The sequence below is a fragment of the Vicugna pacos genome, chromosome 1, assembly GCF_048564905.1.
Source record: "Vicugna pacos chromosome 1, VicPac4, whole genome shotgun sequence".
Classification (NCBI taxonomy): domain Eukaryota; kingdom Metazoa; phylum Chordata; class Mammalia; order Artiodactyla; family Camelidae; genus Vicugna; species Vicugna pacos.
Genome location: NC_132987.1, coordinates 87,914,552 through 87,939,726, shown reverse-complemented (window position 1 = coordinate 87,939,726; position 25,175 = coordinate 87,914,552). Strand labels below are relative to the sequence as shown.

The following is a 25,175-nucleotide window of genomic DNA, read 5'->3' as shown; positions in this document are numbered from 1 at the left end:
AAACAAGCAAATATTGCCTAACCTGATCTTGTGGACAGAAGATGGAACTCAGAAGGGAGAAAAGAAGTAGGAAGGACAGCTGAGAGGCAAATAAGGAAAGCTTTTTGTTTGTGCTATTTTGTCGAAGACTGATGTGTACGTTTCTGCATTTGTCTGCTGACAGATAAATGGTGTTCAAAGGTATTTTATGCCTTCAGTGGGTTATTACTCATTCACTTTACCAGAAATCATTCATGTTTACATTAAATAGGCAGCCTGCATAGTGTTCATAATTTTACCTTTTAAAAACTCAATATTCTCTTACTAAATATGCCCCCACCAAACATTAATCTTGCACATTTTCTTGATTGTGATACTTCAATGAAATCAATGCTTTATTTAATAGAAGTTTCTTGATGTTAAGTTTTTAAAAGGAGTAATATCAGCAGATATGTAATAGTTTTTAAAAATTCTTTAAAAAAATGAATGCATTAATTATATATTATTGTATATAATCGTAGAAACAGTAATCTGATTTTTTTAGCATGAAAAGCATATTGGAAGGCACAGTGAAGACAGAAGATCCCATATAATTTTATTGTACACTTATTGAGGACTCTTTAGTTTATTCATGCGGAAGTGGAAAAAGTAGAATCTTCTATTAAATACAATATGATATATAAGTTATATACAACTCTCTCACACATCTGTCTCCAAAACCATTTTCAGAAGATGAGAATGTGGGACAAGGATGTAAAGAATAATTGAATGTAAACCAGTTCTATTAATGAAATGTCATTTGAAAGTATACCTTTGTTATAAGTTCTCAAAATAATTTCTGAGACCAATCATTTCTGTCACATACTATGTATGTGCACACTATGTAATCAGATTCTCTTGCTTGCCTCATTTTTATTTCAATATATCAGGAAAAATAGAGTGGAAACATATGCTAAAAATAATACACACATAGTCTTTTTAGAAAGTGGCTATGATGTTTGTGCAAGAGAAGTTTACATGATTTTTAGGTGGGGAAGTACCTGAACTGAAGAGTATGATTTATAACAAAAATATAGGTATCTTATTGCAGTAATGTATCATGTCACCCATTTCCTCAGAGGAAATCAATCACGTTTAAAATACTGACCCCTTCTGGTTTTCTTTTTTCATTACTCGATAGGTGAAATCCAATTTGTGAACTCATTGAAAAAGGCAGCTTAGATTATTTGATAATGTTTTGAAATTTTGTATAAATCATCCAGGTAACAGTCCTTAAAGAGTGTTACTTTTACAGAAAGAATTGTGTTTTTAAAAAAAGCATTTTAAAAAACCCTGCAACACCTCTTCCATCATGCTGTTGAGCTGAGGAATACCTAGTGACTGTGGAGCATGGGTCTTCATCATTCATCAGTGTAGTGACCAAAAACGTGATATGCTCATACTGGAAAAATAATATTTGGACATATAGTTCTATCAGAATGGAAGAATTTCAGCACTGTTTCAGCTATGTGCATATTGTCTTTTTAAAGTTTAACTAATTCACTTAACTTTGCATCATATGCTGAGTCATATGTTTGGAATCCAGAAAACAGAAGCGAGCCACTATGAATACTTCGACTGTCACTGCTACTACTGATTTTCTTTCTCATTCTTCTCTTCCTCCTCCTCCTCTTTCTTCTTTTTTCTTTAAGTTAGGTGGCAGGAGTCAGAGGTTCTGAGAGGAAAAATCTGTAATGTGGGCAAAGTACATGTTTCTTTTCAGTAAGAGTTTATAGATTAAAATATTCCACATTAAATGAAATTGTAAAATGTTGAGGAGTCATCCATAGCTAGAGTTTGTAGCTATTGTACTTTCAACCATAAAAATGTTTCAAGGGTAGATTGACAGTGTAAAATACAGTCTTGAAAATAAGAGTTTATCAGCATTTACTAATTTATCCAACATTTATTAAATACCTACTTTGTGTCAGGAACTTTGGTAGGCACTAAAGATACTAAAACATATATGAAATGATTCTTGTTCTCCAGGTCCTCAGGGTAGTTATCATAAACTATGGTAAGAATGTGGTAATAGAGAGAATAGTTAGGGTGCAGAGTGTGCAAAAGGGGGGACACCTAACTTTGCTTGGGTTAAAGATGGGGTGCGGGCTTAAGAAGACATATTTTTCAAAATAAGCGACAGATAAATATTTAAAGTGAAGGTCTTTTGCTAATAATTTGTCCTAATCATGAAAGTAATATATAAAAGCATTATATATAAGCATATATATGTATACATATACTTATAAAAGCATTTGGAATATACAGAGAAATATAAAGAAGAAAATAAGCAATCCATTGAAAGAAACTTATTATTTGGACTTATTCCCTTTGTGTATAGTATTTATAATGATGGAAATCATAGGAATATATAATTTGGTATCTTTTTATGCTGAATTTATTATGAACATTTAAATTATTAAATAGTTTTTGAAAACATACTTTTAAAATGGCTACATCATATTAAATCACTTGTTCATTCATTCATTCATTCATTTATTCAGTTAGTTGAGTATCAAAGACTACTCTTTTTAATGACAGAATCTTGTTATTGCAAGAGATAGTTACAAAAACATGTCCTACTGAAAATTAAAACATAAGGTTTTTTAATGATCCATGCAAGAGCTTGATAACTCTTTGGGGAAGAAGCTGGCAGCTGGCCTGTGAGCCATTCCTCTTTTGATTTCCAAGGAGACACTCCCACAGAAAGAAAAAATGCAGGTGACCCAGTTAAACATGTTGATAACTGACCTCCTTGGTAAATAGATTAATGAATTTTGCTAAGAGGAGAACTCTTACTTATAGCATACTTTGAGCAGAATGTCCCTGGTTTAGGATTTCCTGTGGTAAGCAGAACCTGAAATCTATAGATTTATGAGGCATGGCTTCCTGAAGAATGTTATGTAAGCTGTTCAGCTCCATAAGGTGTAATGGTGATGTGACAGAACCTAAATGCTCCCCATTGAGTGAGGTGACCTATCAACTTGCTTACAGAAATCATCTACTATTCTGGGCTAGAAAACATTCTGAGCTAGAAGCAAGACTTAGGAAGCCACATGGATATCCCTGCTTCTTTTGTGCCACTCAGTTGCTTATATACTTAAAATTATTTTGCTGAACTTGATAGTAGGTAAGATCTCTGGTTTATGAGAATCTGATTTGACACTACTGTCAGTTGTGTAGGCGCATCCCTAAACCCCAGCCAGCCACCTCTGATGAAGCTAAGTTGAGGAACATGATTTGGACCTTAGTCCAAAGTGCAAGGCTCTTACTCCAATCCCACATCTAAATCTTGGGACTCAGTCAGCTCATCCAGCCAGCTGTTAGAAAGTAAGAGCCTTCCCCCTTATATCTTCTGCTTGGAAACATAATTAAGAGGATAAACTGTTAGGACCCAAAGTGCCAGAGCTCAGGCAGGTACAAGAGAACAAAAGAGGCAGTGATACTCAGGTATAGTGACTTTTTCCATTTTGGCTCCATACACTGTAACAACAATAGCTAGCACTCATTGACTACATTAGCTACTTTTCTCCTTGTTTGAAGGCTCAAGTAAATAGGTAGAGAGAGTCTTGAGTTGTTCACTCCAGCAAAATGCTTAACTCTACCTTGTGGGGAGGGCAGGACCAGGAGGAATCTTCTCCTTCACAGAAACATGAGGCAAGGATGGTAATGGTTGTCCCCGAACCGTTTGTTCTTTCTGTAAGTATTTTTTGAGTACCACCAGGCACTAGTGGTAAACAGGGCAGATTTAAACCTTGTTTGACTTGGCTACAGTTATTTTTGTGAGTAATTAACTGTCCATCATTTCTGAATCGGGAGTCTCGTGTCTTCTACCAACATCCATGAAACTGATGGGCTAACTTTTGAGCCTACAAGCGGGGTGAAATACCAGCTCCTTCAGTTTTCTTCATTGTAGTACAAATATCTTCTCCCAAATCATGGCTTGCCTTTTTACTCTCTTTGGTGTTTTTGTTTGTTTGTTTTTTACAGAGAGAGGTTATTACTTTTCATACCTGTATTTTTCTTTATGATTAATGCTTTCTTTTTGTCCTGTTTAAGAAGTCTATACTTTTTCTAGTACTCTGTAGTGTTACTTCTGTCATAAAGCAAATGTCCACATTAACATGGGTCTGATTTTATTCCATTTAATTGCTTTGCCCTTGAGCTAGTACTACATTAATGTAATTACCATAGAACTAGTATCATAATATATAGGTAAAAATCTTCCCTGTTTTTTTGTTTCATTTTATTTTGTTTGTTTTGTTAAGAGCATCTTGGCTATTTTTGACACCTTTGCATTTCTATATATATTTTAGAATCAGCTTGTCAAGTTTCATGAAAAACTTGTTGAGAGTTTGATTAGAATTCTATTGTCTGTTTAGAGAGTTTAGATGTTTTCCCATTATTTCACAATATTGGTAAATTTATTAACTCTAAAAATTTGTCTATAGTTTTTTTGGATTTTCAACAAAAAACTTTCATAATTCTATAATATATGGAAATATATATATATGTAAATTTTTCTGGACTCTGGTAATATTTTGCTTAGGATTTTTCCATTTATGTTCATAAGTAAGACTGGCTTATAATTTTTTGTTCTTAAAATATTCTTATTAGAGTTCAGAATCAAGGTTATTCTAGCCTCATAAAATGAATTGAAGCTCTCATTTATATACTCTAGGATAGTTTATGTAACATAGCAGTTACTATTTTTTTCCTTGGATATTTGATAGAACCTGCAATTGAAGCCATGTGGGCCTGGAGTTTTCTTTGTGGGATGAATTTTGACCATTGGTATAGTTTCTTTAATGGTTACAAGATACTTAAAAGTTTTCTCTTTTTTTTTTTTAACTTTTAGCATAATTTTTATCTTTAGAAGTTAAGAAATTTTATGAATATAATCAATATAAAACATGTAAAATATTATAAAATGATAATGACATTTTAAATACATATTCATATGCACAAAGAGGCAAAATTATTTATTTTTAAATTTCCAAATATAATCTATTAGCATTCGCATCTGGAGAAGACTCCATTATATGGAATATTGTTGATGACAGAACACAAATATACTACTTCGTTTTAAAAGTTTTCTCTTTCTTCTTGAATAAGTTCCATGAGTTTTCAAGTTTCTGTTTGTTTGTGTTTTTAGTAATTTTTCCATTTCATCCAAGTCTACAAACTTGTTGACACAGAGTTGTGCACAGTATCTTGTCATTAATCTTTTTAATACCTGCAGGATTTATAATGATGTCTTTTATATTTGTTAATCAAATTTTTATGAAGATTTAGCATTTGAAACTTTGTTCGTTTTTTTTTAATTGTAGATTTGTTTTCTGTTTCCAAACAATGGGATTTTCTGGTTTTCTTTCTTATTATTTTCTTATTTTTATTATGATCAGTGAACATATGCTGTATTATGTCTGCCCTCTGAAATTTATTTTGACTTGATTTATAGCCCTATATTAGGTTAGTTTTTGTAAATATTTTATGTTGCTTTGAGAAGAATATGAATTTTACATTTGTTTGTTAGTACAGTGTTTTATATATGTCCATTTGATAAAGTTTGTTAATTTTGTTATTCAAATCCTCTGTGATATTACTTTAAAAAAATGATTCTTCAGTCAATTATTGAATGAGATGTATATGATTTGGATTGGTACATTTCTCCTTGCAGTTCTGTCATGTTTCACTTTATATAATAACACATGTTATTAGTAGCATACAAATTTCATTTTGTTAATGGTTTTTGTACTAACTTCAGAATGTTTAGGGGCTACCCTTTTTGGCTATTAAAAAGTATGGCTCTACTTAATCTTGAGCTTGACAGCACTGTTTCTATTTGTTTTAATTGTCTGTGCTTTTGAATAATATTTAATTTGAATAGCTTATTCTATAATTTAACACAACTAGTAATGTATACAGTGGGGAGCTGCTGAAGTATTTTTAATAATGGAATGACATGATTACATTTATATTAGAAAGATTTATTGATTCTATATGAAGGATGGATAGAAGGGAGTAAACAGAGAAAGGAAAGCTAATAAGGAAGTTATTGAAATTTTCAAAGTAAGTAATGATTATCAGTGGGTTAATGTTAGAACACAAAGGTATTCAAAAGATGATACTTAAGCATTTTATTAACTCATCATAGCTGAGTCAGTTTGTAAAATATCACTGTTGTTAGCAAGAATCTATTTTTTCTTAATAAATTGAAAAGCCTCTAATGGATAGCAAACAATGAAACTGAGCAAATAATTTTAATAATAAGTATATAATAAGTATTTGAAAAATGGGAGCACATACATTTTTCTATTTTAAAAATGTTGAATTTTTTTTTTTTTAATTTCTAAATAGTGACAGAAAAGTATAGCAGAGGATGATGTGGCTATTTTTGACTTGGGAGGAAGTGCTTCTTTGTCATTTGAGTATTCCTGATTGTCACTTGTTGATCTGTTATTTTCACCTCTCCTAAATCTTCCGAATCTTCTTTCTGCTGGGAACAATGACTTTTACAATCCAAAAGATTTGACCTGAGGCTGCGAAGGCGAGATTAGACCAGCCTGTCCATCAGGAGCCTCTGTGACTCCTTTTACTTCCGTCAGATCGATTTTCCTGGTAGTTGACCTCATTCTGACAGTCGCTACAGGTATCTGAACTTGCCATGCTACTGACCTAAATGGAGTCACTAAAATGCCTTTAGTAAACTTTGTGGGCTTTTAATTCTTTTATAACCTGGCCACTACAGGAGTCAAATGATTTCATTCTTTAGTAGGAGATAGCTGTTGTTTTTCTCCAAAGAATTATTTACAGGACAGTTGTTTTCAGACTCTATTCTGTAAATATATAGGGTTCCTATAGCATTGTTTTAGGAGCATTATTTTCGGTCTTGAGGGATAATCCAGAGAGCCTGTTAGTTCACCACAGCAAATCCAAGTAGAGCCATAGTCTTTCCATCCGGTTAAACCTGTAGGATTTTATTTGAAGGAAGTTTCTTGTTCCAGAAAAAAAAAAGGTCTGAAAAACTGCTTTAAATCAGTGATAGACGATCTCTTCATTTTGCCATGGGCCAAAATCAAGTCAATTCTGATGGTTTTCTTGAAAGCTTTTTAGTTCTTTTCCCTTGTATGAGTGAAGGGACCAGATCAAAGACCCTATTGTAAAGTTAGGCAGGCCTAATGTGGTCTGTCATCACTCTTCTCTATTTTAAGCAACACAGAACTGGTTTCCTTATGTTCAGTCCCAGCAGAGAGCTTTTTATTCCTAACCCACCCCCCAATACCCATCCTAATGAGGTAATTAACTGTTGAGAAGATGTACTAAACTTGTACATCTTGTACAAGTAGAAACCGATAACAAATTTGTTAAAACTTGTCATTTATGATCTATTTCATGGGTGTTTAGTGTCATTGCTCTACTGGTACTATGTAAAAAATAATCTCTTCTTCAAGGTAAAAACTTACTGCCAGTAGACAGAAGATGTTATCAGCATAGTTTTGTTTCTTAGGCTGACAAAGGAATAGCTGCTGGATATGGTGTCTCTGAAAGTAGCAATCTCAGTCATGCTTCTTTATCTTGAATTTACAGAACTTTTTTGATAATAAACAGTTTGATATCTAGAAATTTGATTACTTACTGTGAGTACAGTGAAGATTACCCTCAAGGCTTGTAAAATAATACTTTTAAAACTGATGATAGCACTGGGTAGCTATCAACCTAGAAATATCTGTGTTTTAGTTGCTTATAGTACCTGAAACTTAATTTTGCATCTGTGTTTATTTGATAGATTGTACATGGACTTCAACTTTTCACCTTAATGTTTTCTTTGATTGTAGTACATAATAGTGGTAGGGATTTTTTATTTGCTTTCTTGCCCAGACTGCTGCTTGCCAGCAGAAGTAGTAAACTGATACAGAGTGATATGATGAGAAATAAGCAGTGGGAAAATGAAAGAAATTGGAATTGCTGAAAAGGTACAAAAAAAGAAAAATTGGAAAGGAATACTAGAAGCCAACAGTGTAACATGGAAAAAAAAAAGAAATGTTAAGAAAAAGTAAATGAAACAGAACTCCCTGAAATGCTTAAAGGAAGAAAAGATATGAAATACAGTGGAATTAAACATTTAGGGTTGGGGGCAGACAAAAAAGGGAGCAATTTAGACATAAAAATTTTACAGAACTCATAACAGTTGGTTAAAAGTATGTTTTTCTACCATCTTAAAAATTATCTTGTAGTAATTAAATGTTTCTATTTGTATAGCAAATTAGGCTAATATATTTTTTTAAAGAGTAGATTTATTTTCTTCCTTTTAAATCAGTCTTCCTGCTCCCCTACCCCGGGCCCCAACTTCCTTTGTTAGATTTCCCTTATGGTACTAGAAAGGCAGTGTCAGGGACTACATTCGTTTTTTAAATATGTCTTAACAGCATTTTTGGTACCACATATTTCAACTTTAAAATAGTGATCATGATTTTCTTTAGAGTCACGTTCACTTACTAGAAGTTACCAAACTGTTCCACTCAATGAGAAATGACAGCACAATTGCTAAGCAGTAACATTCATTAACAGATTATTTTTACTTTCTGTAGGAGTTTATCTGTTGATGGCAAGAGGAAAAATATTTTTTCTCATTTTTATAAATTACTTGTTGGCAAAAGCTTTATTTTTTCCAAATAAGGCCTCTGACCTCTATCATTTCCATCTGTTCTATAACGTGAGAGTTGTAGGTTGCTTGAACTGTTCCCTACTCAGACTTCTTGAGCATTAGTTGCAACTCAGTATATGTCTTTGTTTTTCACTGGAAAGTTCTCTGATTGACCCACCTCTTGATTAAGGTGACATTCATTCATTCACTTATTTAATAAGCAATTTTTGAGAGTATACTTTCTAGTTATGCAATATATAAAAAATACAAAATGAATATAGCATAAACCCTGTTTTCAAGGAGCTGAAAATTTCTTGCTTGGGAAAAACAGAAGAGGGAGGAATTCCATGAGGAATCAGTGAAGGTTTCAGAGACTATAAGCTTTGAGGTGTGTCTGGAAAGATGAATACAAGTTCACCTGCTCAAAAGGAAAGTGAAAACTAGTATATGTAAGCATTAAAACTTAGTAAACATCTAGAAAAACGGGACAAAGAATCATCATGGATCTTCATGATTATCAGAGATCCAGGTCCTGTCTGTCTTCCAACTCATGATCCAGAGTGACAATTCCAACTCTTACTGCTTAATCTGCATTGCAGCTGGTAGGAAGGAGCACACCTCACATTACTTCCACGCACATCTTATGGGTCAGACTCAGTCACCTTTAGTGAAAGGCAGTTTAGGAAATTAGTCTTAGCTAATGTCCAACTAAAAATTCCATTACTACAGAAGTGAGAGCAGATATTGAAGAACATTTAGAAGTGTCTGTCACAAGCCAGAAACTCCTTGATCAAATAACAAAGTATGCAAAGAAAATTAACAAGAAAATCCTTCAGTGAGAAAGCCAATATGAAAGATTTTACAGTAATCAAGAAATAGATGACAAAAGCCTTAACTAAGTGAATGGGAAGGGAATAGAGATGTGTGATCAGATCTGCAAGATATTTTCAATAGAGAATTAATAGAATTTGGTGATTGATTGGCTCTGGGATGGGAAGAAAAGGAAAATGCCGAGGACAGCTGGTTAAGAGTATGAGCTGTTTAGAGTTCTATTGCAAGGATTTGAATCCTTGTTTGGACCCTTACTGAGTGGCCTTGTGCAAGTTGCTTAACCCTCTTGCCTTAGTTGCCTTATCTGCATAGTGAGAATAATAATAATTCGTGTCCCAGAACTTAATTGAAAGATTGAGTGAGATAACATGTGTAAAACATCTAACTTTAGGGAAAAAGATAAACCACGGATAAAATTATAGGGAAGACTGATATTTAAGGGGTAGGAAGAAGAAGAAACGTAGTTAAGGAGGCTAGAAGGGAACTTCAGAGAAGTAGGAGATGGCCAAAAAAAGTGTAGTGCCCAGGAAGATAAAGTGGGAGAAAGTTTCTTAAAGTTGAGGATGAATGACAGAATCAAATAGTGTGACGAGGTGAAGGCTGAAAATAAACCTCCTAACTTAGGCTAGCTTTGGACTCATTTTATCAGCAAGCTTCTGAGGAAAACAGATATTTTAATCTACCATTTGGGGTTGTGGAAACAAAATTTAGTTAAAGGAATTACCAGATTATTTGGAATTTGCAATAACTACCAGATTACTCCAAATTATTTGGAATTTTAATGAAGGAGTAAAGTACCTGTGAGTTTCTAACCATATAGTGGAATTTGTTAAAATTCTTTAAAACTGTGATCTCGATGTCAATCTGAGATGAAGGGGTTCAAATTACGTTTCAGCATGAGGTATTTGCTTTCGTTTACCTCATAAATTCAGTGCAGTAGCGCTTTAATCGGTGAAGGTTATAGGCTCTATAAAGGAGCAGGTAGCCAAGATTCTCAGGTCATAGCTTCAGACCTACTAATTCTTAGTTCCTTTGTATTAAAAGTGCCTAAAAGTCCATAGTTACTGTCAGCTGAGGGAGGCTGATGTGGGGTTCTAGGAGGTGAGCGGCCCAAACAAAAAAATGCACGAGGTGTTGCCATACTGCTGGACAGACTTCAGCGGGAGACACCATGGGGTTAACAACACTTTATTGCCACAGGGAGGTGCGCCTATGATGCACCTGTCCCGCTTTTATATGTTTTCCATCAGCACATGCGCGGTCCGAATTTTTTTGTTCATTAGGCTTACAGAATATCTCTAGCACATGCGTACTTGTATTTTCTTTGTTCTAAATCTTATATAATTGACGCATGCGTGCAGCAATTATTTACCGCATACTATAAACATGCTCTGATCACGGCCTTGGGTCCCACGACCTTAACTCATCTCAAGACCAGCTCACAGTTACTCTTTATCTTCAATGAGTATTTGAAACAGTTGGGATGGTAAAATGTATGCATGTGGCATCCTCTGTCTTATTGCCCCAGATTCTGTACTTATTTTAGCAGTTACGATATTTGCTTCAGGGTATACAGCAGTGGTAAAGCTTGCGGTCCTTTTCCTGGTGTTAGATTAGGGTGGCCGTCTTTGTGCTGCATTAATTACCTGTGTAACTTCAGGCAGGTCACTGAGTCTTTGTGACCCTCCATTTGATAAATTGGGTCAGACTATTTACCCTGTACACCTCATAAGGTTTTATTAAGACGTCATGTGTGAAGTGCTCTTTAAATTAAGCACCAAATAAACATAAGGTAATGTTATTAATTAAGCTGATCACTTGTCCTTCACTTGGTTAACATAGGAATCAGCATCTCATTTGAGTCTTGGACCAGAGCCACATTCCTGTTAATTCAGGAATAGGCTATCCTAAAGGAAGAGTTAGAATTTCCTCAAGGATATGTGTGCAGTGGCCTCTAGAAATGTTTCACCTTTTCAGTTTTGGGTTTAGTTTTTGTCAGTAAACTTGAGCAGTAAGATACAAGGACTGCCAGTAGTTTCCATACATTTTTCACATTGTTAAGTATACAACTGTTTTTCTTTTTTACATAAGTTGCACATAACCTTATAAAGTAGCCTTATATAGAACTTCTGAAGTGTTTCTTGAATATTAAATGGTTACAAGGGACCAACTGCAAGATTGATGCTCCTACGCTCATTTTAATTTTTTTTTAAGTTAGTACATTCTTACTTGGCTTAAAAAATATTTAATGCTAGAGTTTCTAAGATGAGTGGAATAAGCTTGCTAATATTGTGGCAATAAAGGAATTTTAAAGTCTATTTCACTTGATTACTTCCTCATATTTATATCTGAAAGAATGGTAGATGTTGCCTTGATGCTTTAGCGGTGATAGAAGGGACACGAAGAAAATGAGGAATAAATGTATTAATTACAGTAGCGTTTAGCTGTAATCTTAATTATTCAAGAATACAGACATCTATGATTGTTTTACCTCTGCACCAGAAGTTGTTACAGGAGAGACAGTGCCTGTAACTTCAAACATGTTACAGGAAGATATAAAAAGAAAATGTTTATCCCTTGATGGTAAGTCATGAGGAGTTAAAATAAGTTAAAATAAGAGAAACTTTTTCTGCTTTGGTCAAAAGATGGCACTATTGCTGTGCTGATTGTGTTCTCCTGCAGTTTGGGCTGAGTATTTTTAAATGTGGAGAACAGTTAAAATTATTGATCTCATTAACACTGACCCTTCCAACGGAATGCCAGATTTCTAACTAAGGGCCAGAGGGATAGACCAGAAAAATGGAATTTATATTTTTAAAATGTGGCAGGTTGTTTTAATAGTAATTTGTGAAAATAACATTCTCTGAGACTCAGATTTGCCAGAGGAGCAATAGATCACCCTGCATCATGTTTTCAATATTGGTTAAGTTGGAAATACCCTCCCTTTGGAACTTTGATAACTGTCAGGGTTCAAAGACATTTTGGGGTTTTGTTTTGTTTTGTTTTTAGTTTTTAAAGGTCATTGAACATATTCTTTCATTAAGGCGATACTTTTTTTTTTTCTTCAAGGTGTTAAAATCAGGTCATCATTTTTCTTTTATTTTCCTCGGTCATTATATTTTACTAGTTAGTAGTTGGAAGACTTAGTGAACTAGTCTGGAAAAGTAAAAGTAGACTTTTTGCTGGGAAAGCAGCATGATTTCATTTTATTTCTAAGCCAGTATTATAGAAATGACTCTTGGGGCTTGATTCTCTGTCTTTCCTCTAAGCAGATCTTTCAAGGATAGAGAAATTCAGTGAAAAGCACTGAACAGAATGATAAAATGAGCTCTTGAAAAAAATGGCTTTATTATTGATTGTACAAAGTGTTCTCTAAAAGATACAGACAAATCAAAACGCTTTCGGGAGGGGGCAGTAGGGAAGGACCCTTGCTGTATTGAGAGAACACAAAAGTCCAGTGTTTTTTTCTTACTTTATATTAGAATAAGGAAATACTGATGGACTCCTGCATATAGATGGCAGATTTGCCTGTCTGCTGCTTTTTAAAGTTAACGTGTAAATGATTTCCTTTAAAACTAATTAAATTTCATCAAATAACTGTGGCTAGTTTATCATGTAGATACAGTACAGAAGATACTTTATATAACTTTGCATTATAACTCGTTTGAATCTAAAATACAAGTCCAAAATCTTATTCAAAATCTTCGAGGCCAGATGTGTTTGAGAATTCTGATTTTGTTTTTAAGGTGATGGAGTACGTATTTGGTATATCACCTCAACCACTTCCCTCAGTAGGGTCTAGGGCAGCGCCCTATAATCAAACACTAATACGTTTTCAGCAAAACATTTGACTACTTTTACCACATGGGCTCATTCTTGACCGTAAATGGCCTCACATCAATTTTGAGGCCAAATGAATCTGCCACAAACTTAAGAAAAAAGTTGTAGTCTGCAGAGCTTTTTGGATTTCACAGTGGAGTGTAAGAGGTAGAGACCTGAAGTACCATTCAGGTGTTCTCTGTGAACTGCCAAAAATCAGTTAAGGTTTTCTATTTGTAAATGGGGAAAATTTGATTTGACTTTATATTCTATTTAATGGTTTCTGTTTTAAGAATATGTTTTGTTTTGAGCTGCTTCATTAACTAGGTGGTTTAAGTACAAAATGCATTTCAGCCTATTTCCATAATACGCTGAAAGACAACCAAAGATTTGGAAAAATTTTTACAGCCAATATCTGCCATAAAGCAACAGAGTATCTTGTGTATCTGGTGTATGTTCTGTGGCAAGAAAGCCATCATTCTTTTTCTATTAGGGGTCCTGTGATAAAAGCATTTCTCACTCTATTTTATGCTATACTGTTAATCAAGACCAGCTTTATTTCCTACAGTAGTGTTGTAAGATAGAATCTTATTTCATGTTTCAAATAGGGTAAAGCCTGATCAGCACTCAGGTGGGAGGCTTCTGAGGATGATACATATGTTTCGGGGAAATGATGGAGGGGTTATACTATGTGCAATTCTGCTTCCTTTAAAAATACTTCCCCCAGCTCTGCATTATAGTTTGGATATTGTGTATAGAATTATGTGTAAAACCCAAGATAATGTCCACTAGTTTCCATTTCATTTTAAAGTATTAGGTTAGCTTTCCTCCTAATCTGATCAAAATAATACTTTTGCTTCATCTGCTGTGGTTAGTCATGTCATCCTTTTCTGCCTTCTGCTGGTAAGTATGATTAGAAAGCTCTGCTGACCACCTCTTTATCATCAGTTATAATTCAGTAGTAAAGAATTCCCATCTTAGTTCAACTTGTAGTTTCATGTAATATAGTTAGTGTTACAGCACAAGTGAAAAACACCCCATTACTCAGGATCTTGCTAAGCCATGAAACTTGTCGTTGAGAAGCCAAAGTACACAGCTTATTTGGAGAAGGTAGCAAAGGATTCCATTGTATCAAAATGGTTGTTGTTTAGTTAGTTGTTTAGTTTTACTTCCTCTTATTTAAAAGACAAAAAACAAAAAACAAAAAACAACTGCATGGCACAGAAGTTTACACAAGCATAGAGAACTCTTTGCCTTCTACCAGACCCCAGATCCAGCATGTCTTATTTTTTTTTCTTTAATCCTGACTTACCTTTTAATGTGGTCATTACCACAACTTTCCCAGTTTATTAGTATTATTCAAGTCTCTCTAACTTCTAAATGTGTTTTAGAATTTAAACATTTCTTACTAGGCTTGTTAAGACCTCCTAAGTAGTATCTTTCTTCTGATTGTCGTAATTTCCCTCCTGAAGCAACACAACCTTTCTCACACCCTATTGTCTAACTGTCCTATATGTATATACATATATATGTATATGTATATATATATATAGCTTTTTATGATTTGGATGAAATCTATCCAAGTTAATTAATTAATGTAATGATTACTTGGTTCTTATGGGCTATTTCAAAATATTTGTGAATTGTTATGAAAGCAAATGGTTTATCCTAGACCCTATGGCATAAAATAATTCCCAGTATAGAAAAATCTTGGCTCTATGAACTATGGGAGTGAGTTTTTTTTTTGACATTACCTGTACCTTGATCTTTGAATACAAAATTATGGTATTTTTCAAATCTATGACTACTACAAGCGAAAAGACAAAAATGGTATTTAAAGAACAATCAGCAGCAGCAAAATGGCAACAAACGTTGGACAGGAATCCCTAACATTTGCCCTGGTATGTTGAGATTCACCCAGTCTGCAAAAAACCCTTTGTATTGCCACACACGAATTCCTTGTTAAGAAATTAATGTAGCCAGTTAAGTTACACCAACCTAATTTTAGAAAGATAAATTATGACTGTTGGAATGAAAACAAAGCAGGAGAATCAGCCAATGCTGGCAACATTATAGAAATTAATTTAAATTTGCATCAAGCCAGGAACATATTGTTTGTAAATGATGAGGCTTCTATGTACTTTTGTACAACTGTAATGAGAAAGAATCATACTTACTTGATTAGGCACTGGCTTCGCTAATTGTGGAACTAGGATCAAAGTAAGTCCTTTTAATGGGAGTTTAAAGATACCTGCATTCAAGTCTGTATATATCCCTTGCATAGAAATCTAACTTTTTTCAAGAAAATCTTATACCCGTTGCCATAGTCAGTAGAAAGATCCAAAAAGAGTGTAGTTGTAACTTATACAATTTTAGCAAGATCTGCTGATGCCTTAGTATGTCACTGTAAAAAAAAAAAAAAGCCATCACCAAGTGTGTGTTAGTTTCCTATTACTGCTATAACAAATTACTACAAATTTAGTGGCTTACAAGAATACAAACTTATTATTTTATACTTCTGGAGGTCATAAGTTCAAAATCAAGGTGCTGACAGAGCTTCAGTTTCTTCCAGAGGTTCTGGGGGAATGCTGTAGACTGAGTGTTTGTGTCCCCTCAAAATTCATATGTTGAAATCCTAATCCCAAAGATGATGGTATTTGGTCTTTGGGAGGTGGTCAGATTATGAAGATGGAGCCCTCATGTATGGGATTCGTGCCCTTTTAAGAGACCCCAGGGTGCTCCCTACCCCTTCTACCACCTGAAGACACAGTGGCTGTCTATGAACATGAAAGCATATATCCTCACCAGATGCTGGTGCCTTAATCTTGGGCCTCCCAGCCTCCAGGGCTGAGAGAAATAAATGTTTATTGTTTAAACCACCCAGTCCATGGTATTTTTGTTATAGCAGCCCAAACAGACTAAGACAGGCAGTATGATTTCCTTACCTTTTCCAGCTTCTCAATGCAGCCCACAGTCCTTGGCTCATGGCCTTTGACCAGCAATCCCATCACTCCAACCTTGGCTTCAGTCATCACCTCTCTTTCTCTGACTCTTCTGCCTCCCTTTTCTATTTATAAGGATCCTTGTAATAACATTGAGCCACCCACAAAATCCAGTGTAATCTTCCCATTTTAAGATCCTTAATTCAATCACGCCTGCAAATGCCCTTTGGCCATGTCAATGAGACATTTAAACTATAGGCTGTTATCCCATTAACAGTTCACATCACTGGTGTCTAGATCTGAGCCTTTTGTTTCTGTGGGGAATACTTAGGGGATAGTGAGAAGTAAGAAGACACACAAAAAATTTTTTAGAGAACAAAAAACACTGAAGGTTAAGTAAGCCCACAGTGGCAATCACCTCCCAAATATTTTTTACTCAATAAATGGGTACATGAGAAGACTAGAAATACTGGATACCATACAATTTTAGTTATGTGGACCTCAGGGAATAAGTTTTCTAGAGAGTTAATACTCTAATAGTCAAAATTAAAAACCAGAAAAACAACTAACCTCACTGGGAAATTTTCTGGTATTTATCCTACTGTCATAGCTGCCCTTTAATGTGTGTTATTATAGAAATACATCACATGGCTAAAACATTAAAAATTTAAATGAACTTTTGGTTAAAAGGAACATAGCCCTACCACTGCCCCGCTCTTCCCCTAGCCTTGCTCCTCCAAGGCAACCACTTCTGTTTGTTCTTTAGTTATTCTGCAGGTCACTCCCAAACCTCTTAAGTCATTTGTTTATCCTTTATTTTCGTATTTATCAACTTTAGACATTGTCTGCAGGCATACCTCATTTGATTGCACTTCTCAGATACTGTGTTTTTACAAATTAAAGGTTTGTGCAACTCTGCATCCAGCAAGTCTGTGGGCACCATTTTTCTAACAGCCTTTGTTCACTTTGTGTCTCTGTGTCACTTCTTGGTAATTCTCTCAGTATTTCAAACTTTTCATTATTATATTTGTCATGGTGATCCGTGATCAGTCATCTTTGATGTCATTATTGCAAAAATATTAGGAATTGCTGAAGGCTCAGATGATGGGTTAGCATTTTTAGCAATAAAGTGTTTTTAAATTAAAATATGTACACTTTTTTTAGACATAATGTTATTGCACACTTAATAGACCACAGTATAGTGTAAACATAACTTTTATATGCAGTGGGAAACCAGAAGATTCATGACTTGTTTTACTATGATGTTTCCTTACAGTGGTCTGGAACCCAGCCCGCAGTGTCCCCGAGGTGTGCCTGCACTGACTTCTCGCTGGGGCTTATCTCCCTTACCCCCAGCACCACTCTGTAACCTGTTACAGTTTCTCCCTCAGTCAGCTCAGACATTTAGTGCTACACGCGTAGATTGACATTTCTTGTTCTGCTAGTGGTGGAAAGTATCTCCAAACACACTTCAAGCTTTATTCTTTTTTCTTTTTTGATATAATCAGGGCAGTATCTCTTGGTTTCTCTTTTTGTAATGCAAGAGTGTTTACACCCCCACCCTGTCTTACAATTCTGTCTCCCTTCTGCTTCCCAGTGTCTTACACCTACACCTTTATGCTTATGTTGTCAAGGTTGACAGTATTCTTTCTGAAATTTTGTAATCTGTTCTGAAACATTACTAAGATCAGTCTATGGAATGATTCTGAACATTGAGGATCAGTAATCAATACATAGTATTTAATTCTATAAATGTTGTTCATAGCAGAATGGACTAATACGTTAGTATTAAATTTCCTTCTTTATTGGTTCATGTTAAGATCAGAGTGACTCTGAGAGGAAAATTTTCTTACAACCAAATTAAGAAGGACAGTCTCTCTCTTCTCTCTCTCCCTCCCACCCCTTTCCTTCCTCACCTTGCTCCTTCTCACTCAGCCTGACCCCACCACCCCAGTAGGATGTACCGAAGCTTCCAAGTTTTCTCAGTTTTCAGTCATTTCGTTTCATCTGTCCCTTCTTACTTCTCTCTGGAGTCTCCCCTCCTAATCTGGAGTAGTTAACCCCTAAGGGCTCCCATGCAGTTATCAGTCTGGGGCTTCACCCCCACTCTGTTCTCCTGTGTTGCATTCACTGTTTTCTGTGACACATTTCTCCTCTTTCTTGATTTACCTCCTTGTTTTGCTAGAGGTAAGATTTCTGAATCATCAGGTATCTGAAAGCTTCTGTCTCCCTCCTATGTATTTATCTGACTGTGTGGCAGTAAATAGCATCCACTTTAAATGGCTTTTTCCCCAGGATTTGTAGCACACTACTCCCCTGATGCCGGTCTGATTCCTGGACCCTTACAGGGATCAGTTTTTCTCTCTGGAGGCATTTACCATTTTCTCTTTGTTCTTGAAGTCTCAAATTTAACAATAATGCATCTAGATGTGGATGTTTTCCATTCATTACGAGGTTAAAGTTTTTACTGTGTTATATAAGACCCTCTCCTCTTAGCTCTCTGAACTCATCTCATTCTGCCACTACCTTCCTTCCTGTGCCGCTGCCACTACCTTCCTTCCTGTGCCGCAGCCACACTGGCTTCCGTGTTCCTCAGACATGGCCAGGGAGGGGGGGGGTCTCGGCACTGGCTATTCCTTTTGTACGGGATGCCCTTCACCTTACATATCTATATGGTCCACTCCCGTACCTCCTCGGGTCTTTGTTCAGTTGTCACTTCCTGAAGTGTCATTCTATTCTAATTATCCTACTTAAATTTGCAATCCCCCTCACCATCTGAGCGCTCCTAATCCTCTTACCTTGATTTAATTTTCTTCGTAGCACCTATCGCTAAATAAAAAATATATGCAAAATGTGATATTGTGAATATATATTTGATCTTGTTTATGGCTCCAGACCAGAGCTCATAAAACCCTTGTAATTTCCTAAGTGATAAGAATGTAAGAGTGATAGGAATGTCTTTTTTTTTTTTTTTTATTATACCTGGTTTTGGTAAGGGTGAAAGGAGCCACTTTTGTTATTCATAGTAAGCTCTTTTCAACTATACCTGAGTTTATGTTAATGAGGTGACTTTTGAACAGTCCCTAAGGATGGGGGACTAATTGCCAAGTTGCCAGGGGAGCCAACTGTGTAATTAGAGGGTTGGAACTTTCAGTGCCACCCTCTCCCCACTTTAGGGAGGGGGAGAGGGGCTGGAGATTGAGCTCAATCACCAGTGGCCAGTGATTTAATCAATTATGCCTGCTTAATGAAGCCTCTATAAAAAACCACCACTAAAGAGATATGGCGGGTTTGCAGGATGGAGAGAAGGTACTGGGAGGGTGGTGTGTCTGGAGAGGGCACAGGAGCTCTGCACCCCTCTCCCAGATTTTGCCCTGTATATTTCTTCCATCTGGTTGTTCTGAACTGTGTCTTTAAATAATAAATCAGTAGTGTAGTAAGTAACTGTTTTTCCTGCAAATTATTTAACCCAAAGAGGGGGTTTGGGGAACTCCCAGTTTATGCTGGTGAGTCAGAAATACCAGAGACTTAGACTTGCAGTTGGCATTCGAAGGGCAATCTTGTGGGATCTGATGCTAACGCCGGGTGTATAGTGTCAGAATTGAATTAAATTGTAGTACCTGCAGTCATCGTTTTCAGAGAATTGGAAGTTTGCTAGGTGAGGGAAAAACATACATGCAAACACACACCCATATATACATATATATGTGTATATGTAATTATATGTGTATATGTGTGTGTTTATATGCATATGTGTGTGCATATATGTGTAAGTTCTTCGTATTAGTTTGCTAGGACTACTATACACAGTTCTACAGATTGAATAGCTTAAACAACAGAAATTTACTTTCTCACAGTTCTAAAGCTGGCAGTCTGAGATCAAGGTGTCCACAGCGTTAGTTTCTTCTGAGGCCTCTATGCTTGGATATCTCTCTTCTCCCTGGGTCTTCACTGGGTCTTCCCTCTTTAATTCTGTGTTCATATTGCCTCTTCTTATAAGGACACCAGACATACTGGATTACGGCCCATCCTAATGATCTTGTTTTAAACTCAGTTACCTCTTTAAAGATATTATCTCCAAATACAGTCACATTCTGAGGTACTGGACATTAGGACTTCAACACATGAATTTTGAAGGGTACAATTCAGCCGATGACAGACTTACTTATTTTTTATAGTCTATCTTCTCTGGCTAGAATTTAAGCCTCATGAAGGTGGAGTTTTTTGTTGTTGTTTCTCTATTTCAGTATATACCCAATATCTAGAACAATGCCGAGCAACATAATAGATCCTGAATGAATAATAATGAATGTTGTGGCCTTTTGATGAGTTATTTTAATCTGAACACGTCTATCCTTTTCATCTCTGGAAAATTCTCTTCTTATTATTTCACTAATTCAAGTCCTCCTCCCCCCCAGTTCTCTGTAATATTTTCCCAGTACTCCTATCAGTTGAAATTTGGACCTCTACTTGATTGATCTTCCCTGTCTCATTTTCAATCTGTTATTCTGCTTTTTTTTGGAAGATTTTTCGACCTTAACTTCCAAACACTTCTACAAAACATTCTTTATTGTGGTAAACATATATTTCATTCCTAAGAGCCCTCTTCTTGATCCTGTTTGATGGCATTCTGTTATTGTTTTGTGGGTGCTGTATTTTTGCTGATCTTTCTGCAGGTACTAGGTCTTGTTATGTCTCTCTTGTTCCCTGAATTTTCTGTTCCTTTGTAGGACGTTTTTTGTTTGTTTCTTTTCTTATCTCACATATTACTTAAGCATTTCTTATTCTTAATTATCCTTCATTGCCCATTTTTATTTAATAATGGGACAATACTAGGAGGTTTACGTTAGGGATGAGACTTTTTTGCCTGGTGATGTCACTTTATGATTTGCTGAATACACAGATCTTTGTTTTGGGGTAGTGAACACTCACAGCGGCTGCCTTAGGTCTCCCTAAACAGTTTATTCAACTTCCTTAGATAAAAACCTTCCAACTTTTTACGCGGCTGCCCAGCTTGCCATCTGTGGGAGTCTGGAATCCATGATTTCATATATTCTTCAAATTAATATCTTTTTTTGTTTTGTTTTGTGTTTTGTTTTTTGGGCGGGAGGTAATTAGGTTTATTTATTTATTATTTTATTTCTTTTTTTAATGGAGGTTCTTGGGGTTGAACCCAGGATCTCATGCATGCTAATAAGCATGCAGTCTACCACTGAGCTATACCCTCCTCTCCAAATTAATATCTTTGTTTTTACTTTTTACTCCCATCACATTTCATCTGGTTTTTCCAAGTTCCAAATCCCTCTGTAGTTTGGGAGGTCAAATTCATGCCGTCTGTGACTGTAGTCCTCTTTATTTGCTACCATTTCTCTGTCTGCATATCATCTTTCAAAAATGTATTGAAATTCACTGTTAATAATTCTCTCTATCCTTTTTACTTCATTGTTTTGAGTTAGTATTTTTTTCACATTATATTTAAGTGTGTCTGAAGAAGGAGAGAAAAACCTTGTTATAAGATTGATTGCCTTGAGTTAGAATTCTTTGATCCTTTAATAATTGAACATCGAAAGCAGAATTTGAACTTACTCTGATGTTGTGGATCTTTATTATAAACCTCAGTTATTGGTATGTGCTCTTGTTTCTTAAATATAAGTATGAGACAGGGCTGAGTGCACTCTTAAATCCAGTAGAGTTCTGGAACATGATTTCTTTAAAAAAAAGGAGGAGGAGGAAGAGGAGAAGAACTTGTTCTTGATTAGTAATTGCTCTGGGGTTATCACCACAGCAGCAGGACTAAAACTTTTCTAGTTTTCTCTCTCAGTCGATGACCTTGCTTCCCACTCCAGTCTTATTATCAAGGCTATGTATCATGAACTTTTGTTTACCTTAAAACATCATGGTTCCCTGTTCATGCTCCCATCTTGTTTTAGATGAGGAGCTGGAATCCCATCTTTTCTGAAGCTATCTCCTCCATTTGCAGTCTGAAGCCCTGGGACTGTTCTTCTTCTGGATCTGCATTTACAAATATGCTCAAGTCTTCCCCCTGAGGTGGAGAAAAACCCTTCCTTCCCATCCTTTCCCTGAAGCCACACTTTCATCTGGAGAAGGCTTCTTAATTTTCTTTCTAGGTTCTGCCTCTCTTTACATATGGCCATTCTCTGAGTATCTGTCTTCAGTCTGCTTTTTTTTGTTTGTTTGTTCTTGCTCTATTCCTGGGAAATCCTATTTATTCCCATGACTTCAGCTTTCACTGAGCCCTAACCCCTTTCCTGAAGTTCAAGTTCTCCTTCCCACCTACCCATTAGTACCTACACTCATTATATTCAAACGCAAACCCAGTACTCCATGCTCTGCCTCCATCCTCCTATGTGTAGGAAAACAAAACAAAGAATCACGTAAACATATTCTGTTTTTCCCATGTTGACTGGTCTGATTATCACTTCCCCAGTCATCCAGGGGTCCATTAGAAGTAATTGCAAGGCTAGGAAACATCCGAAGTTATTACAGTCTGAGTTAGAGAAAGGTTAATTTCAAGTATGTAAGCTTTCTTGCCCTCAGTCCCCACAGTTCCTTTTTAATGTACTAACCAGTCTTCTGCATTTTCTTGATTACATGCAGGTCTGCAATTAAGGCCTTACGTCCTGGAGGGCTTCTTGTGTACTCCACATGCACACTTTCCAAGGCAGAGAATCAAGATGTGATCAGTGAAATTTTAAACTCCTACAGTAACATCATGCCTGTGGACATTAAGGAAATGGCAAGGACTTGCTCCCGAGACTTCACATTTGCTCCTACAGGCCAGGAATGTGGGCTCTTGGTGATTCCAGATAAAGGTAAAGCCTGGGGCCCAATGTATGTAGCCAAATTGAAAAAATCATGGACTACTTGAAACTGGTGATGTACATTTCGTAAGCCTTTCCATTGGTTATACATCAATGTTTTATTATATTTATTTTTCTAGGCTTTCTACATGTTAACGTTTAAATAATAATGGAGTCACTTTTCTTGGGTCTGTTTGGAATCCTATTTAGTTAATACTTCAGCATCTCAGGATCTGTGGTTGAGAAGTTTTCAAGTGTGTTTTTTTCCTAGAAATATATCTATAGTAATGATTTAAGGTGGTGCAGATGGTGTTTGTTCTGTATAATAAATCTACTGTCTTTTACTTGGCATTTTGTAGTTAAATTAATCAAAGTACATGGTTTTATGCATAAAATGTTTAGAAATGCATTCTATCCATAATGTTGGTGCTTTGAATCTTTAAAACTGCATATTTGCTGGCCCCCTTATCATTTTCTCCTGATCAAATACACAGATTCTTCCAGAGATTTCCCCCACCTTTTCTGTAAGAACTGATTGATATTCTAAGACTAACTTCTTAAACAGCACTATTTCTAGTTCTAGCAAAATAGGTTTCTTATTTGCCAAGTTGTTTTTCGTTAAGAACTGTCTTCTGTTTTCTGCAAAGGTCAGTGACTCTATTGACACCAGCTTTATGTCTCCACTTTTTTTTGTATTCACAAATACAAATTGAAAGGGTAAATTATGTTGAAAGGCCGCTAGAACAGCAGATTCACATGCACATGTTTGACTTTCGACATTCAGCTTGTAGAATAATGGAGTCTATCCAGCAGGCTATAAAGCAAGTACTTGAAACAAAACCAGAATGATTAATAACCACAATAACTGAACTATATTTGGAGAGTTTGCTACATAATTGCAGTCATAATGAGCACTACAGAATCTGATTATCTTACAGTTGCAATCTGGAGGGGCTTTTTATTTCACTCCGTTATGAAATGTTATCCGAGAGTATGATGTCACATATTAATGCACAAGAGGGAGATGCCTAATGAGAGTGGATTATACTATTACCAAAACCCAGTACTGTTTACTAAGTGGCTCTCCTTATTTACACATATCCTGGGAATATTGTATATATTTCTGTGTGTGTACTTAGGGTTTTAGCCTCAGGTTAGGATCATGTGTTTTCTCTAGAAATTGCTTCACTCAAATTCCAAACATATTTTTCCACCTATTAAGAAAAAATATGCAACATATTTCAAAAGATTCTATCTGTTTAGAAATCAGCTTTTAAAAATAATGAACTCTGAATATAGAAATATAAAATTCTGCTGAAGCTGAATCCTTTTGTTTATTACATTCTGTGTATTCAAACTAGAGACTATTTGCTCACTTACTGTTTTTGTTTTGCAAGCATGTGTAACTGGGAAGACAGAGGAATAATGTTTTTTTCTGTACTTTTATTCCATTAGCCATTTTGTTTCCTTTGTATCTAACTAATGTATTTAAAGAAAAGCTGGATCTGTCGAACTCAATCAACTATACCGGGCTAATACAGAAGATTAATAATAATGGAAAAATTTGTGTGTGTGTGTATGTCTTTAATTTGTGCTTATTAGTTTGTTTTCTCAGTTTGAAATCCTGCTTTCAGATACTATAGGTTTAAAAACACATTTATTCTCTAGATTAATCAGAAAGTAAATGTTCACAGTGCACTTTGTTGAATGTCATTATTTTCCCAACATAATGCCTTGAAGCCTAATCTGAATACTCCATGTGCCATTGTATTAGACCTTTCTATAATTACTGAAAAAGGCATATATAGTTTACATGTAGCTTGCTTTGTTATTAATAATAATTATAATGAAACAGCTGACATTCATTGAGCATTAAATGTTTGATTAAGTGCTTTATATTTATGTTATCTTTTTTGAACTTTAAAACAATTCCAGGAGTGAGTATTGTAACTACCTTTTGTGAATGAGAAAACCCAAGTTTAGCACTGTTCCATGCTTGCCAAGGCTACACTGGTAAGTAAAGTGTGAAACAGAGATTAAAACTAGCTTCAAAGGCCCGACCCTTCTCCCTCCTCCATGCTGTCTCACAGGATATAG

General features: G+C 35.5%; 1 protein-coding gene across 1 annotated transcript in view; it reads left to right on the top strand.

Annotated features, from left to right (window-relative positions):
* NSUN3 (NOP2/Sun RNA methyltransferase 3) overlaps nucleotides 1-24,974 on the top strand; it is a 49,920-nt gene extending 24,946 nt beyond the window's left edge. Inside the window, exon 6 of the mRNA XM_006215607.4 lies at nucleotides 22,876-24,974. Within this exon, the coding sequence (XP_006215669.1) occupies nucleotides 22,876-23,146 (271 nt within the window). The 3' untranslated portion in view covers nucleotides 23,147-24,974. The remainder of the gene's footprint in view (nucleotides 1-22,875) is intronic.
* Nucleotides 24,975-25,175: the final 201 nt, after the last annotated feature.